The following is a 13980-nucleotide window of genomic DNA, read 5'->3' as shown; positions in this document are numbered from 1 at the left end:
CTCTGCTTATTATACAGGTGGGAACAGAGACAAGAACCACCTGCCTTAGAAAATACCGCTTTAAATGAGCAAGAAATCTAACAGTATTTGGGATGTGTTTCTCCAGGTGACAACGCATGTAGCGTGAATTATGGTGGATGTGGTACCCTCTGCCTCGCCATCCCAGGAGGCAGAGTGTGTGCCTGCGCTGACAACCAGCTTCTGGAGAAAAACAATGTCACCTGTGCAGGTAGGAGGACATAATGAATCAAATAGAACAAGAGGCCTAGGATCATCTTTTCCCCATATAGTGTAATGTAATCCTGACTTAGACCCGATGGGACAAACATTAGATAATAGTCCTTACATTCGTACATGCAAATACACTAATGGCCAAATAAATACAGTTGGGGAATTATTCCACAGAGTTTCCAGAGATAGAAATGAAGTCCCAGCTGTTAAACGGAGGGTCAAGAGACATTATTAGCAATTATGGCCGCACCAATAATTTTCCCAGAACACATACGTCACAGGAAATCTGTTGTTTGATTTACATCGTTCTGCCCAGATGCTTCGAGCAGCAGTCCGGAGCCACAGCGATGCAAAAGTGATGAATTCCAGTGCCACAATCATCGCTGCATACGGGCCTTGTGGAAGTGTGACGGAGACGATGATTGCCTGGATGGAAGTGACGAGGAGAGCCACAGCTGCTGTAAGGATCTCAAAACGTCTCTGCTGGAAACATGCTGCATGTTGTCATTGAAATATATTGTCCTTATGTGCAGACACTTTATATGTGGGTACACACACACACACACACACACACACACACACACACACACACACACACACACACACACACACACACACACACACACACACACACAGCCATACCGCCAGCAAACAGGAGCAGCCTAAGCTTTTTTTAAGGCTAATTCTCTCTCGCTGTCACCTTCTATGTTCCTAAATGTCATTGATGTCGGGGTGTACAGCGTTCGTCCTCCAAGCTGCTGTCTCTTCTTTTTCTGCTGCTGAAGTGGATTTGCTCCTTAACAAATCAGTGGGATAAACGTGATGTTGGATGTCTGGATGCCATCTCCCCTCCTTTTTCTCTTAAAAAGTCACTGTATTAAAGAAGCAATTTTTCATGAGCTGAAAAGACGATCAGAATACATTATATAAAAAAAGACACCAAATAGATCAGCTGGATCCATATACATAATGATACACTGACGTGGTTGAGTGGCTGTGCAGCATTTGCAATTCACAGAAACATACAAATGTTCACGTTAAGTGTGCATGAAAGGCTAATATATTCAAATTGATGAGCACTATTAGTTTTACTTAATTGATCCAGATGGGATATGAGGGTTCACCATCACCTCTTACATGCCTCAGTTAGACGTTTTTAAATGAATACATTTTTGAAGTCATATTTATCTTTATAGCACATTTAAAATATGTATGTAAAAAACAAAAAATGTTAATAAAGTAAGACCACACAAACACCAAACACATCAGATAACATACATATATTGAAAATATATGAGCAATTCTTGTGATTATTTATTATTATAAGAAACTGAAAATAAGGCCGTATTTGAATGTCAGATCTGACCTGATGGCTTTGGTAAGTCACCTTTATCATTCATGGCTATGGTCAAGATATAAAATGCACCCTATTTGCTTTTAAGGTGAACCAAGTCATCTTCTTTAGGATTAAGAAAATATTATTGGATCTTATCACTGCATTAGAAGCAGGTGCTACATAATTCTAGGCACCAATATAGATGCTATGATGCTATTGACAAGCTCCATGACCATTGTAGGTTCTTTTCAGAGCTTGGTAGGGGAGAATGACAGCGACACGACTCAGCTGGTTATAATCCCATACATGTTAAATGCCAATTAAGTCTTCAGGCTTAAAATCAAAAATAAGTATTCACAATGAAACCAAGTCAGAACTTTGTCTTCCTAAGATACAGTACGTTCTAAATTAAACTTCACCTCCATCTTAGAAGTTATGTTACAATTTACCGTGGTCCCTGAAGTGTTGCTGTCTGCTCGGTTATTTAGTAAGATTCTTTTGTAGTGAAGCTAACTGCAGTTGTAATAATCAATATCGAATAAAAGGTAAATGACAAGACTAGAAAGCAGACATGATTCTCGTTTGCTTGCAGTCACATATTTAATAAGATGAGAGTGTAGATGAAAGCTAAAAATACATGCCCTAAAATATACAAAAAATACTCCTGTGACTCCTATGAATATATGCTGGATGAAGTGTATACTTTTAATTAAAGGGTGAAACACAAAGGAAGGGTATGACGTCTTTGTTGACTTTTCATTGTTATTTTATGTGGCTTCTTGGTACAGGGAAATATAATATTTTGCTTTTCCTACTGTCATACTGAAAAAAAACCTGTTAATGCCACATGTGCATATTCATATTAAAATGAAGATAAACATATCATATGTATATTTGATGGTTTAGATATTAATTCAAGACTGGTGACTTGTCTAAGGTTTTCAATGCTGTTCGCCCAGTGTGATCTGGGATGGACTCCTGGTGACCCGTATTAAAGATGAATGGCTGGATGGATCAATGTTTCACAGTAATTATGATTGAGTAGCTGTACAGCTCTACTTGAGCTTTTTAGTTACGGCGCATCGCTCTACTAACAACAAACACAAATATTTAGCAAATTCTGAAGGTTCACTTTAATGATCATCTTAAAATCAAGCTCACTCGTACTTTTTAACTCATTAAGCTGCCCAGAAATGGATTAAGTGGAGTTTTGTTGTGATCGTTATGATCATCTGCTCCATTTGTATGCCTCTCCCTTCAGAGCTGCATGTGACAACATGAACAAAGAAATATTTTACTGAGAGCCTATCTTGTGTTTTGGGGTCATGAGCAGCAGTAGCAGCAGCATCTTTCAAACTCGAGTGACATTCAAGGATAGCTGTGAGCTTTTTTTTTTTGACCGCATATGAGAGAAGCTCAGAGCAAAGTTTACTGAAGCGCTTTGGTTTTTGGTTAAACCCTCCAAACACTGAAAAAATCAACACGAACAGCTAAATTTAGAGCAAAGAAACATCTAAATGATTCCACAGAGTCCTGGAAGAAAAACAAAATGCTTTCTGGATACTTGTGGAGTTTTCGTCATGAATTGCTGAAGTCAAAGTGCAGTCGTATCTAAATATTTCAGATGTAAATCTTTCAAATCTTAAATCATCCAAATCTTTTAGATTTAGATGTAATATTTTATTCATTCATGCTGCATGTTTTCAATGTCAAACTCTGAACTCTTATCCTGTTGTGAAAGTATAGTGACGGTATACTCACAGTCAGCCTATTTAGTCACAGTTTATGCCGCAGTGCATTCATGCGGCTGCAAATTTATGAGCTAATAAATATTCAATTTGAAAAGTTCACAATCCATCCATCCATTCATCTTCTTTATATATTTTTTTTTTTACCAAACCTAAGGTCACACAGTGGTGGAAACAATCTCAGCTGAATTTTAATGAAGGCTGGTTACATCATGGACAGGTCACCAGTCTATCACCGCACAAACATATGTATCAGCTCAACTCAGTCACTATCGGAGCTCGAAAGTATGTTGTCAGGAAATCAGAGGTTAAACGTCCTACCCTATCAGACAAAGTAGTAGGTGTAGTGAAAAAGAAATAAAATGATGTAGAAGTTAATATTTCTGGATAATTCATTTTTATAAATGGAAATACATCAGTTGCTGCTCCTGGTTACATAGCTGTAATCATGAAATCTGGTTTTCACTTCAACTCTAATTACATTACAATATTTTCTGGCATCTCTCAGGAACGGCCACCTATTCCAATGAGAAGTTCCCAGTTCAGCCAGCCTCTGTGTAAACTTCTGGCCGGGAAGTGGGACATTTCCTTGCTTTCCAGTGACTCAAGAATGAACCATTGGTCATAGAGCTTGTAGCCAGGCTGATAAAGAACCACCTTAACAAGTCAATGTAATCGTGTGTGTGTGTGTGTGTGTGTCTGTCTGTCTGTCTGTCTGTGTGTGTGTGTGTGTGTGTGTGTGTGTGTGTGTGTGTGTGTGTGTGTGTGTGTGTGTGTGTGTGTGTGTGTGTGTGTGTGTGTGTGTGTGTGTGTGTGTGTGTGTGTGTGTGTGTGTGTGTGTGTGTGTGTGTGTGTGTGTGTGTGTGTCACAAACTGAAACTTCCTCCACATGAAACAGGTGATACTTATTTTAATGATGGAGTTGTTTTTTGATTTATTTTTTTTCAAACTAAATAAGGCTGTGCCCTTTCACGACCAGAGTCCAATCATGACTCTTCTGTGCTTTTTGTGATTCAATTTTAATGGATGGTGATCAAAGGAACTGTTTCTAAGTTCATGAAAGGACATTGTGTGACTTGTTGTCAATGAAATCAGCTATTTTTGCCCAAATGCCACCCATTCACCCATTTTCTACCAGTAACTTATCTAACCTGGGGAAATTTGGAACTATAACTAGACATCAGTCAGGTGACAAGTCAAACAAAAATTCTCCAAAAAAACCACAACTGGCTGAATTATTCCTGTGCCAATACGGAAGTGTATGTTTTTTTTTTGGGGGGGGGTATGATTGAATGACTTATCAATTACTATTGCTGTGAGATTAATAGCTGACTATTTCCTGTTTTAACTCTTTACAGATAATCACACATGTCCCGCTGATCAGTTCAAATGCAGTAACAACCGTTGCATTCCCAAAAGATGGCTCTGTGATGGAACAAATGACTGTGGAAACAATGAGGATGAGGCCAACAGCACATGCTCAGGTTTGTTTGTTAGCTTTATTAATGCTTTGATTTTGGTTCAGCTCCATCATTTTCTGCGTTGTATTTGCCCACTATGCAAAACAAGCAATGGTGGCCGAGAGGTGAAAGAAAAAGCTTTGCCAATTGTTCACTTGCTTGAGTAGCAGTTGCAATGGCTGTATACTCTGGTTTGCAAGGTCCTCAGATTGCATCAGGAAGGGCATTCATGGTCAAATCAATCATGATAATCACATGATCTACTGTGTAAGCCAAAACATGTTCCATGTCTCTCATTCTTCCACCATAGATCAGTGGTTCTCAACCTTCTATTTTCCTGGAAGTCATCCCAGATTGCCTTGCAGGGTGCTTGCAGATCGGCCATATTTTTCTTCATTGAGTTGAGTTTCTTGGTGAGCTGCAAGGAGCCTGAAGAGACAGTCTTGGAGGGACTGTAGTCTAACTCTGGTGCAGGCTGAATTTGATGTGAAAGCAATCGCATTTGGCAGTGGACAAAATGCTTGTGTACGCCACAAGTTGGAGCTGAGATGGGTCTCGTCTGATTAGCAATGTGGAGTTATCCACTTCTTACAAGTGTTGTTATGTGTATGCCGAGTCCAGGCTTTAATTGAGTCCTATAATGCTGCATAAATAAAAAAAAAAATTTATAAAAAAAAATCCTATTGACATGACTGTGACTGTGAAACAAGCAGCACACTCCCATAAAAACATGTTGTCCTTGAGGTTTATTCAGTTTGCTTGAGGGTCTACTGAGGATTTCAATGGGGTTTAGATATGTGCAAAATGTATTTTGATAAGTTATGGACAGGCAAAGCCGGGGTCCACGTTTAAACAATTCAAACTGAATGAATGCTGCATAGAAAAATCGTGACACCAGAGCAGCATGATTAAATGAATATGACTTTACTAATCAAAGATATCTTACTCTCTCTACAGTGATTCATCTCTGACATATTTTTATTACTTGGTCTTCCCTCCCTTGTGCTTCCTTAATGCAGCTCTGATAGAAACACTTGCAGTGTGTCAAGTTGCCTCCCATATCCTCAGTGGTTCCTCTCAGGAGCTTTTTATCCTCAGAGGATCAATCAGTGAGCATTAGCCTTAGAGGATGATGAATGCCTCCACGCTGGCAGATTGACGTGCATATCCCACATCAGCCAGACGTCCATTGTGCTCTGTCATGTACGTGACGACCAGTATACTACTGACAGCACATTTTCCCCGGCCACCGGTCCTTCCCTGCTTTACTGTGTGATTGAGTGATGAAAAGTTTACACTGGGCAGACACTGAAACATCGGCGTTCCAGCAATCATTACAGTTGTTGTTCACATCCGGCACCGACTAATGCAAGCGTGATTGAATTAAAAGATTTTTCTTCACTTCCTTAGCCCAGCCCTGTAAAACCAACCAGTTCTCCTGCCAGAACGGACGCTGTATACCTCGAGACTGGAGCTGCGACCGGGCCGACGACTGCGGGGATATGTCTGATGAGCTATCATGCAGTGAGTCAAACGTGGCTTTTTTACCAAATGGCATTCAAATGTCACACTGTGTGGATGTACTGCTATGTTTGTTGGGTTTGTCTGACGAATACAGAACACCAGCCAGCTTCCTGATGAAGCTGAAAGTAAACAGTGTAAGCAGTGCAATCCATAATGGTTCACTCCCCACACTTAGTAATCTTTGATCCTGTTTTCTATTAAAGCCACAGTGCATAAGATTTTTTTTTTTATATTTTTCATTTTTACACTGTGCCTCAGAATATCCGAGGGGATGGGCTGCCTTAATTTATTTTTATCACCTAACTTCTAGTTTGTAGTTTACTTTCAAGAAACTCAACAAGACCTTTTGCAGTTTTATATTAAAGTGGTATATGTATTTATAACCAGTGATTGGAAAGAAATACATCTTGCAGCATTCTCTGGATGATTTGATGTGAAGTCATTTATTTTTAGCAGTCAGAAATCACCTGATGGTATTTGTCAAAAACACACAGCCCAACTGCAGCATGTAGGACTAATTAATGCATGTTTACTATGATTCAAATTTCACATACAATATGCATGTTACAGTTGACCGCTATGTCTCTAACTGCTTCAAATTTGTGATGTGTAAGCATGGTGGGGTTTTGATTTAAACATCAGTTTATGTGCTAATCGCTCATTAACTATTTGACCAAGCAGCAGCTTTGATGCTGAATAAGATAAGTATCTCAGTGCAAATTGAATCAGGTCAATTGGACTTGGTCGTATGTCTTGGAAGAGGTTTCACCTCTTATCCAAGTGGTTTCAGCATCCCATACTGTTTTCTAGGCTCGTATTTTAAGACATGGGATTAAGTCCAGTTCAATTGATTCAATTTGCATTCGGATGCCTCCTACCTGGGAGTATGTATAGACATGCTGAAGTGTGTTTCATGACAGACTGTACATGGATAAACACAAAGCCAATGCCTCATCTGTGGTCAGAGGAGCTCCAGTCAGTAAAATAAATAACATACAATTCTGATCATAATGCTTTAACCCTGGACTATTCTTTGTGTGTTCTGTAGTTTGTATTAGGTGGTTCAAGGTGTTTTTATTGTCATATCACCAGTAAAAGCCAGGTTTCACAGTGAATGAAATTCTTATTTTGCCGTCTACCCTGGAGCCGACATACATAAATAAGTAAGTATATACACAAAAAATAGAATAAAATAAAATATAAAATAAAATAACAGAGCAGTGCAAAAATATTAGTAAGAAAGTGAAAGTATTATCAGCTATTCAAATGATTATTCTGTCCTCTTTACAATAAAAGAAAAATACATCTGTAAATAAGCCAGAGGGGGAAAATCTCATCATCACTTTAATTTACATCCTGTGTGACAGGAGAGAGATTTATTTAAAACAAATGGTATTTATTAAACTAGCCTCAAAACAAAGCAATGTGCTGTCAGCAATGCCAACAATGTGTGTACAAACAAAGAAAAGCTGATACTGAGCATTGCAGTGGTCACCATTGCTGTGTGACTGTGTTTGTGAATGAGACGGACCGTGTAAAACATGTTGAGACTGCGATATAGGTAAAAATTGTTATGAGTAAGTCTGCTTACAAGATGGGTATAAGGAAGCATCAGCTAGTGGCTTTGTGAGGTAGTCTAAGGTAGCTTCCAGGACTAAAGAAAAGTCATGCAAAACAGCCTGCAGATACGGATGTAAGCTCCAACTGTCATCATATCCAACTTTATATCCAGTAGACACAATGAGTTTTGTTTTTGTCAGGAAGTGGTGCAGCTCCAGGAGAAGGAATGACTGTTGTTTGGTTAGTCCATTTCAGTATTCAACATGAAATATCCTGACAGCTTTTGGATGGACTGCCGTGAAATTTGGAACAGATGTACATTGTCCCCCGAGGATGGCCGTGGCTGTCCCAGGAGTATTTTAGCAACACTGACAAGAATAACAGGTGTTTTTATGTAATTTGTTGTGTAATATATCAACATTCATGGTTTCAGATGATTTATTATGACGTTGATTCCCAGAGTTTGTCACATTACACCCATTAGATGGATTTATGATTAAGTAAATATGTAAATGGTTTCCTGAAATTCTTTCTTGCGACTGTCATGTCAATGTCAGTTCTTTGATTCATGACTTTGATTTATATCAAATACAAAAGTTACCATTATGCTCATCGGCTGTCGCATTGAGTGACTATTATCAAATGTAGACAATAACAACGTTACATATTATTAGATCAAGGCAGGAGTCTGTAACCATAATAACCAAAAGAGCCCTCTCAAACCAAATAAACACATTACCCTTCAAAACTGTTAGTAGTTAAAAAAAAATTTTCTTCAGTCATTGCTTCATTTTGTTTTATCATCTTATTTACTGATCCACATTGCAAACATACAGACATACAGCTTCATTGACATCACTAAATATGGCATTTTTTTTCATTAAGTGCATTCAGGAGATGAAATCCCAAATGGCAAATGCTCCACTGTAGTCATCAGTATGTTTGAACACTTTCAGTATTTGTTCTAGTTAGTACAATTCGGAGCATCTACTTTGCAACTTAAGATATACTTAAGCCAATTTCCTTACTTTAGTGTATTTCTTAGAGAGAAAAATAGCACAAACAGCTGCTATCTTACTTTATGAGACATGAGCTGCAGGTTTGGATGCAGCAATGTCCTATTCGTCATTAAGAGGCTGGGTGTTTGTTTGTTTGTTTATTTGTTTTTCATTTTATGATTTCTACAACATGTCTTGATCCACATAGATGGAAGGCATGCATCAGGATCCATGTTTTTGACAGAGACATGCCAGCCATTCAAAAAGCAATTTCCAATATCAAAACAGTAAAAAAAGTATTGAGTTTTGTGCATGCAAGACTAAACTGTGTTGTGTTTTTTGGACCAGGATCTAGACGTGTCCTCACTGAAAGTCAAAAGCTTGGAGGGGCGGCACACAGTAAACCACGCACTTTCTGTACAGTAGTTCACTGTTCTTAAGTCGTGTCTCAGTGGTAATATGCAATCTGTCAGCTTCAGGCTGTGAAAGGAGCAGTTTGTGTTCAGGACTAATCTGGGAAAACATAAATAAATAGAAGAAAATATATTGCATCCATGTTGGCCCGATCTTCTCTGAGTGCTTTGAAGATGCATTTAACCTTTTTATTATGCACGGGAAAAGAGCGCTTCAGGTTGTAAAATATGTTTTCATTGGCAGAACTGAACTGTATGACTTACCGGCATACTTTTGAATGATCGGGCGAAAGGTTTTAAGATTTCTATTCAAGAGAATTTGTATTAAATCAGTCCTTAACAGTGATTGATGTTCACCAAATGCTGCATTACGCAGCGACGCCTCAGCCTTCCTTTGTCTGTCCTAAGCTGCTTCGACACTCTGTGACAAACAGCCAGGGCGTAAGCAGTAATTAAAGTTCATGCTCGGCTTCATTCAATCATAATCAAGCTGTGCAGCAAAACATATTCTCTCCCATACTGTTGTCTGAGCTTCCTCAGGCATTACTTCTCTGTAGGTGCTCTGCTGTGCAGCTCTGGCAGCTCACTTAGCTTCAGTGGAGCTGCTGTGGGTTTAGGAACACCTGAAGCTCAGTGGTGGCCGCCTCCGAGATTGATACTAATTTGGATTTTGTTTGTCAGTAGTTTAGTAGTTGTCACACAGTGTCTTTCTTGGGGCCCTCCTTTCACTTGAAGCCATCATTATTTATGAATGTCGGTGTTTCATTTTTAGTAGCACTCACTGTTTACTTGAAGGCCTTCATTATTTATGCATGTGCGCTCTTCATTTTAAAAATTTGTTGGATTCCAGCTGGTCATGTGCTGTCAGTGAGACCGAATGTGTGGGAGGGGAAATGTACTGCAGAAGACACATATGATAAAGATATAATGTGTCTCCTCTATAGTGCCTCAGGTATTCCAGGCAGACAGCGGCAGCAGATGCCAACAAATCAATTCAAACGTGGACTTGCATTTCATACTGGAGTCAATAAAGCTTCAGGCACCCTGTATATATGGTATCTCAAAATCGGAAACAGGACTGATATCTGATGGGAATACAAACGTCAATCTTGGCAATGTCATCAGTCAGCAAAATGTTGTAGAATATGTTGAATATCAGGACAGTTCACCATCTCTCCTTGGTTACAATGATGGATGTTGGATTTCATATTGGAAAGCTACAGACTAGAAAATGAACATTTGCATGCACACTCACTCAAACTTGCCACGCTGTCATTCTTGTGTCTTAAACTATTACAACCGAGAGTCTGTTCTCATAAGCGTTCTCTTGTTTCTTAATAAACTAACCATTATGATGTAATAATGGTTACTTTTCTGATTAAACTAACAATTAGATTCTGGATTGTCAAGTATAGTGAGAATTTCATCTCATCTGAATAAGACAAGATTTTTAATAATCTTTGTGAAATATGGTGTTATTTTGGTCAGTTTTACACCTTCCATTAGATTTGTTTTGCATATGAATGATATTTACCTGTGGTTTTAAAACTCTCAAAAGTTACAAACGTTAATAAAAAGTAGGTTTTGAAATATTTATATTGATATTCTACGTCCAAATAGCCCCTATATAGGGTTAAACTCTCAAATGTATTAAAATCAAAATGTTCTTTTGTTTCTATAATCTTATTCAAACAGTTGAACTTACATGTTGATTATTTTAGTTTCACATAAACTCAGATATTATACTTAACCCTTAAAGGTTAACACTTCATGAAATTGAGTGAGGTTTTCTTTTTCCTTTTTTTCCAGAAGATATAATGATCAGAGTAAAATATAAACTTTAGATGTTAGATATGTCACTGTCGTGTATGAGTCTATTCAGAGTCTCTGCCTCTTATTATTTATCTTTGCGAACTGTCAGCTAATATGTCTATGATTGGAAGCTTTCTATCTGACCCTGAAAATATAAATATTATTGTTTGTTTCATGGGCATACATGTTTTCTTTTTCTTTTTTTTCTAAAGTAGATTTTGTGATTGAACATGAAATGGAATGTTAAAACTTAAATTGGTTGTGTGTAAAATACAGCATTTCAAGGATTTTTTTTTTATCTCTAAATGAAGAATCAGATGAGAAACTTTATATAATTTCCAGCTTCCAGCCAGGGCCATCTACTGTAGATCACCGAATCTGAGAGATTATGTGGCACTGTGGACAAGATTGAAGTATTTCAAGTCATGTGATCGGTAAAAAATCTCTGTTCCTGATTTTGATATCTTAGAACAGTGTAAATAAATATCATTGAAGGTTACATATATTTCCAGCTGTGATGATCCAGCTCATGGGATTCTGGTTTATTGGAAATAGAAAGTTTGTGACTGTTTCAATTATGTAGATTTTTATATTTTATTTTAACTTGAGAGGGTTGTGAGGTTTAGACATGAAGCCTGCAATGAAACATTGTTCATCTCAATATATACCATGACTAATACCTGTCATTTATGGATTAGGAGTGTGACTTTTTAATTTTTTTGCAATTGATGTGTACCCGTCTGCAAATCTTTGCAGCATTCCCCACCTGTGACCCCGTCACCCAGTTTAGCTGCTCCAATGGACGCTGCATCAGTGTGAAGTGGCACTGCGATTCAGGTGAGTTCAAGATCCTTCCAAACATTCACAGTATAGCAGGATATCTCACGAGTCATTCTTCGCTTTTGTGTCCAGATGACGACTGTGGAGATGGCAGCGATGAAGCCGGCTGCATCCAGTCCTGCGCCAACACCCAGTTCCAGTGCACCAGTGGACGCTGCATCCCAGACCACTGGGCCTGCGACGGGGACAACGACTGTGGGGACTACAGTGATGAGAACACCACCTGCAGAGGTGGAGCTGCATGTAAGAAAAGCTGTTTTACTTATTTTGTAACTCTCTAACTTTACCTCTGATTTACCCCCCGTGGCCCCTGTGTTCTTCCTTCATCTGTGGAGTGAATCTATTTAGACATCTAAGCAAACTTGACTTACCAACTTTCATACATTGTATGAGTACGTAGGAATTTTTGTGTTAAATTCACAATTTCAAAAAAAGAAGTAATGATCACAGTACGTGACAACTGATCAGTAAAACTGTTTAAATCATCCGGTGAAATTTCAATGAATAAAACTGGAAAAGAAAAAAATAATTCCCAATTTCCAATCTTTATGTTTTGCCCATAACGGTCAAGCCAGTAATATTTTATGGGTTCACACCTAAATAGTCAGCCCTAAGAATGTATTTTAATAAAGATAAACATTAATTGTTTAGACATCATGAATTAATTTGGGAAAAACAAAGGAGTTTAGGGTCTTTCATGAAAATCTAAAGTGAAAAATGTCCCGCCTTTTGTTTATTTCACTAATTGCACCCTGATGTCAAGTCAGATAAACATAACAGTGAATAGCACATCCCCTCTAGCATCAGATGAGTAATGTTATTGTTCATGTTTTCGAAGACAATTACAGTAGTATGACGCTCGTGTTTTGTAAGTACCCCATTTTAGATTAAGCCATCACAGAGGGACTGATGGCAGTACTTTGATAAGCACACAGTCGCCTTTATATCTGTTTGAGTGCGCAAATGACTTTATTTGCAAGTCAAATCAGTGTTTAAATGTAGGTGTTTTAATTACAAGTTGAGCAATTAATCAGCTCGAGTCCACCAACTTTGTTTTCACACTATTGTGTGACAAAATCTTATCTAGCATGTCTCCATTCAGGAGAATTTCACCATCAGGAGCTGAATCATTTAATCTAATTACCACAGAAACCTCATGCAAGCTCCTAGAAATACTCACAGCTCACTTGCTTGTCACTGGGATGTGTAAACTATTCATCAAACTGTTTCCTGATGTGATGGGAACTGCTGGCTGCTCCACTCCCCCGTGTCTGATTCTGCCGCCACCCCGGGGGGCTTGAATTCGTCTCAGCTTTGCTTCAGCTGCTAAAGAAATGTTTTTGGTGTTTCAACTTTTATGTATAAAGCAAATAGTTAATCACATTCAAATCACCATACTGTATTTACTGACTGCACGATAGCACGCTTTAAGTTAATGCATGTTTCTGCTTTTTAAGTTTTTTGCTGGAAATGTTGTTACCTCAATGTTTTTTTTTGCTTCAGAACTATTAAATTACAACAAGAGATTTGTAACAGTTAAGTTGATTGTCCATTTTTGCTTCACAATGGAAGGTTAAGTTTTACTCCAAAAATAACAGTACAACATAAGAGCTGTGCTGCCAAAACCACAATGACTTTCTACATCAATGGCATGATTACATGTTGTGGTTTTTATATATTATAAAACAAGTTTTTATATTTAGTGCATTAAATTACTGGATGCATGGCAAATGTCCAGTATTTTGTTTTAGATCTTTTTTAATATATTTTGAATGTTTCTAGCCTAATCAACTGATTAACGATCTAACTAACAATCTGTCACATCTACAAACTCTTCAATACATCATCAAATAACATGACAGGAGTTGTTTAGGTCTCTTTGGCATGCTAACGTCTTTTTCAAGTCAAAGAAAATTTTAAAATAGCACAGCCCTGTATCTCTTACCATTGATACAGTAGTACAGTAACCACAGTCATTAAACAAGGCAGAAAAAATATCAAACTACATTTTCTTTTTGAGGATACACTGACTCGTTACAGCTGCCAAATAACCTGCTA

The 13980-nt window shown here is 38.0% G+C and overlaps 1 protein-coding gene across 1 annotated transcript in view; it reads left to right on the top strand.

Annotated features, from left to right (window-relative positions):
* The window catches only part of lrp1bb (low density lipoprotein receptor-related protein 1Bb), a 292776-nt gene that overhangs the window by 158355 nt on the left and 120441 nt on the right, over positions 1-13980 (top strand). The window contains exons 15-20 of the mRNA XM_080497951.1: positions 107-229; positions 548-691; positions 4674-4799; positions 6186-6299; positions 11839-11919; positions 11995-12165. Of these exons, the coding sequence (XP_080354077.1) occupies positions 107-229; positions 548-691; positions 4674-4799; positions 6186-6299; positions 11839-11919; positions 11995-12165 (759 nt within the window). The remainder of the gene's footprint in view (positions 1-106; positions 230-547; positions 692-4673; positions 4800-6185; positions 6300-11838; positions 11920-11994; positions 12166-13980) is intronic.

The sequence above is a fragment of the Blennius ocellaris genome, assembly GCF_963422515.1.
Source record: "Blennius ocellaris genome assembly, chromosome: 6".
Taxonomy (NCBI): Eukaryota; Metazoa; Chordata; class Actinopteri; order Blenniiformes; family Blenniidae; genus Blennius; species Blennius ocellaris.
Note: the sequence above shows the minus strand (reverse complement) of the source record. Positions and strands in the feature narration are given on the sequence as shown.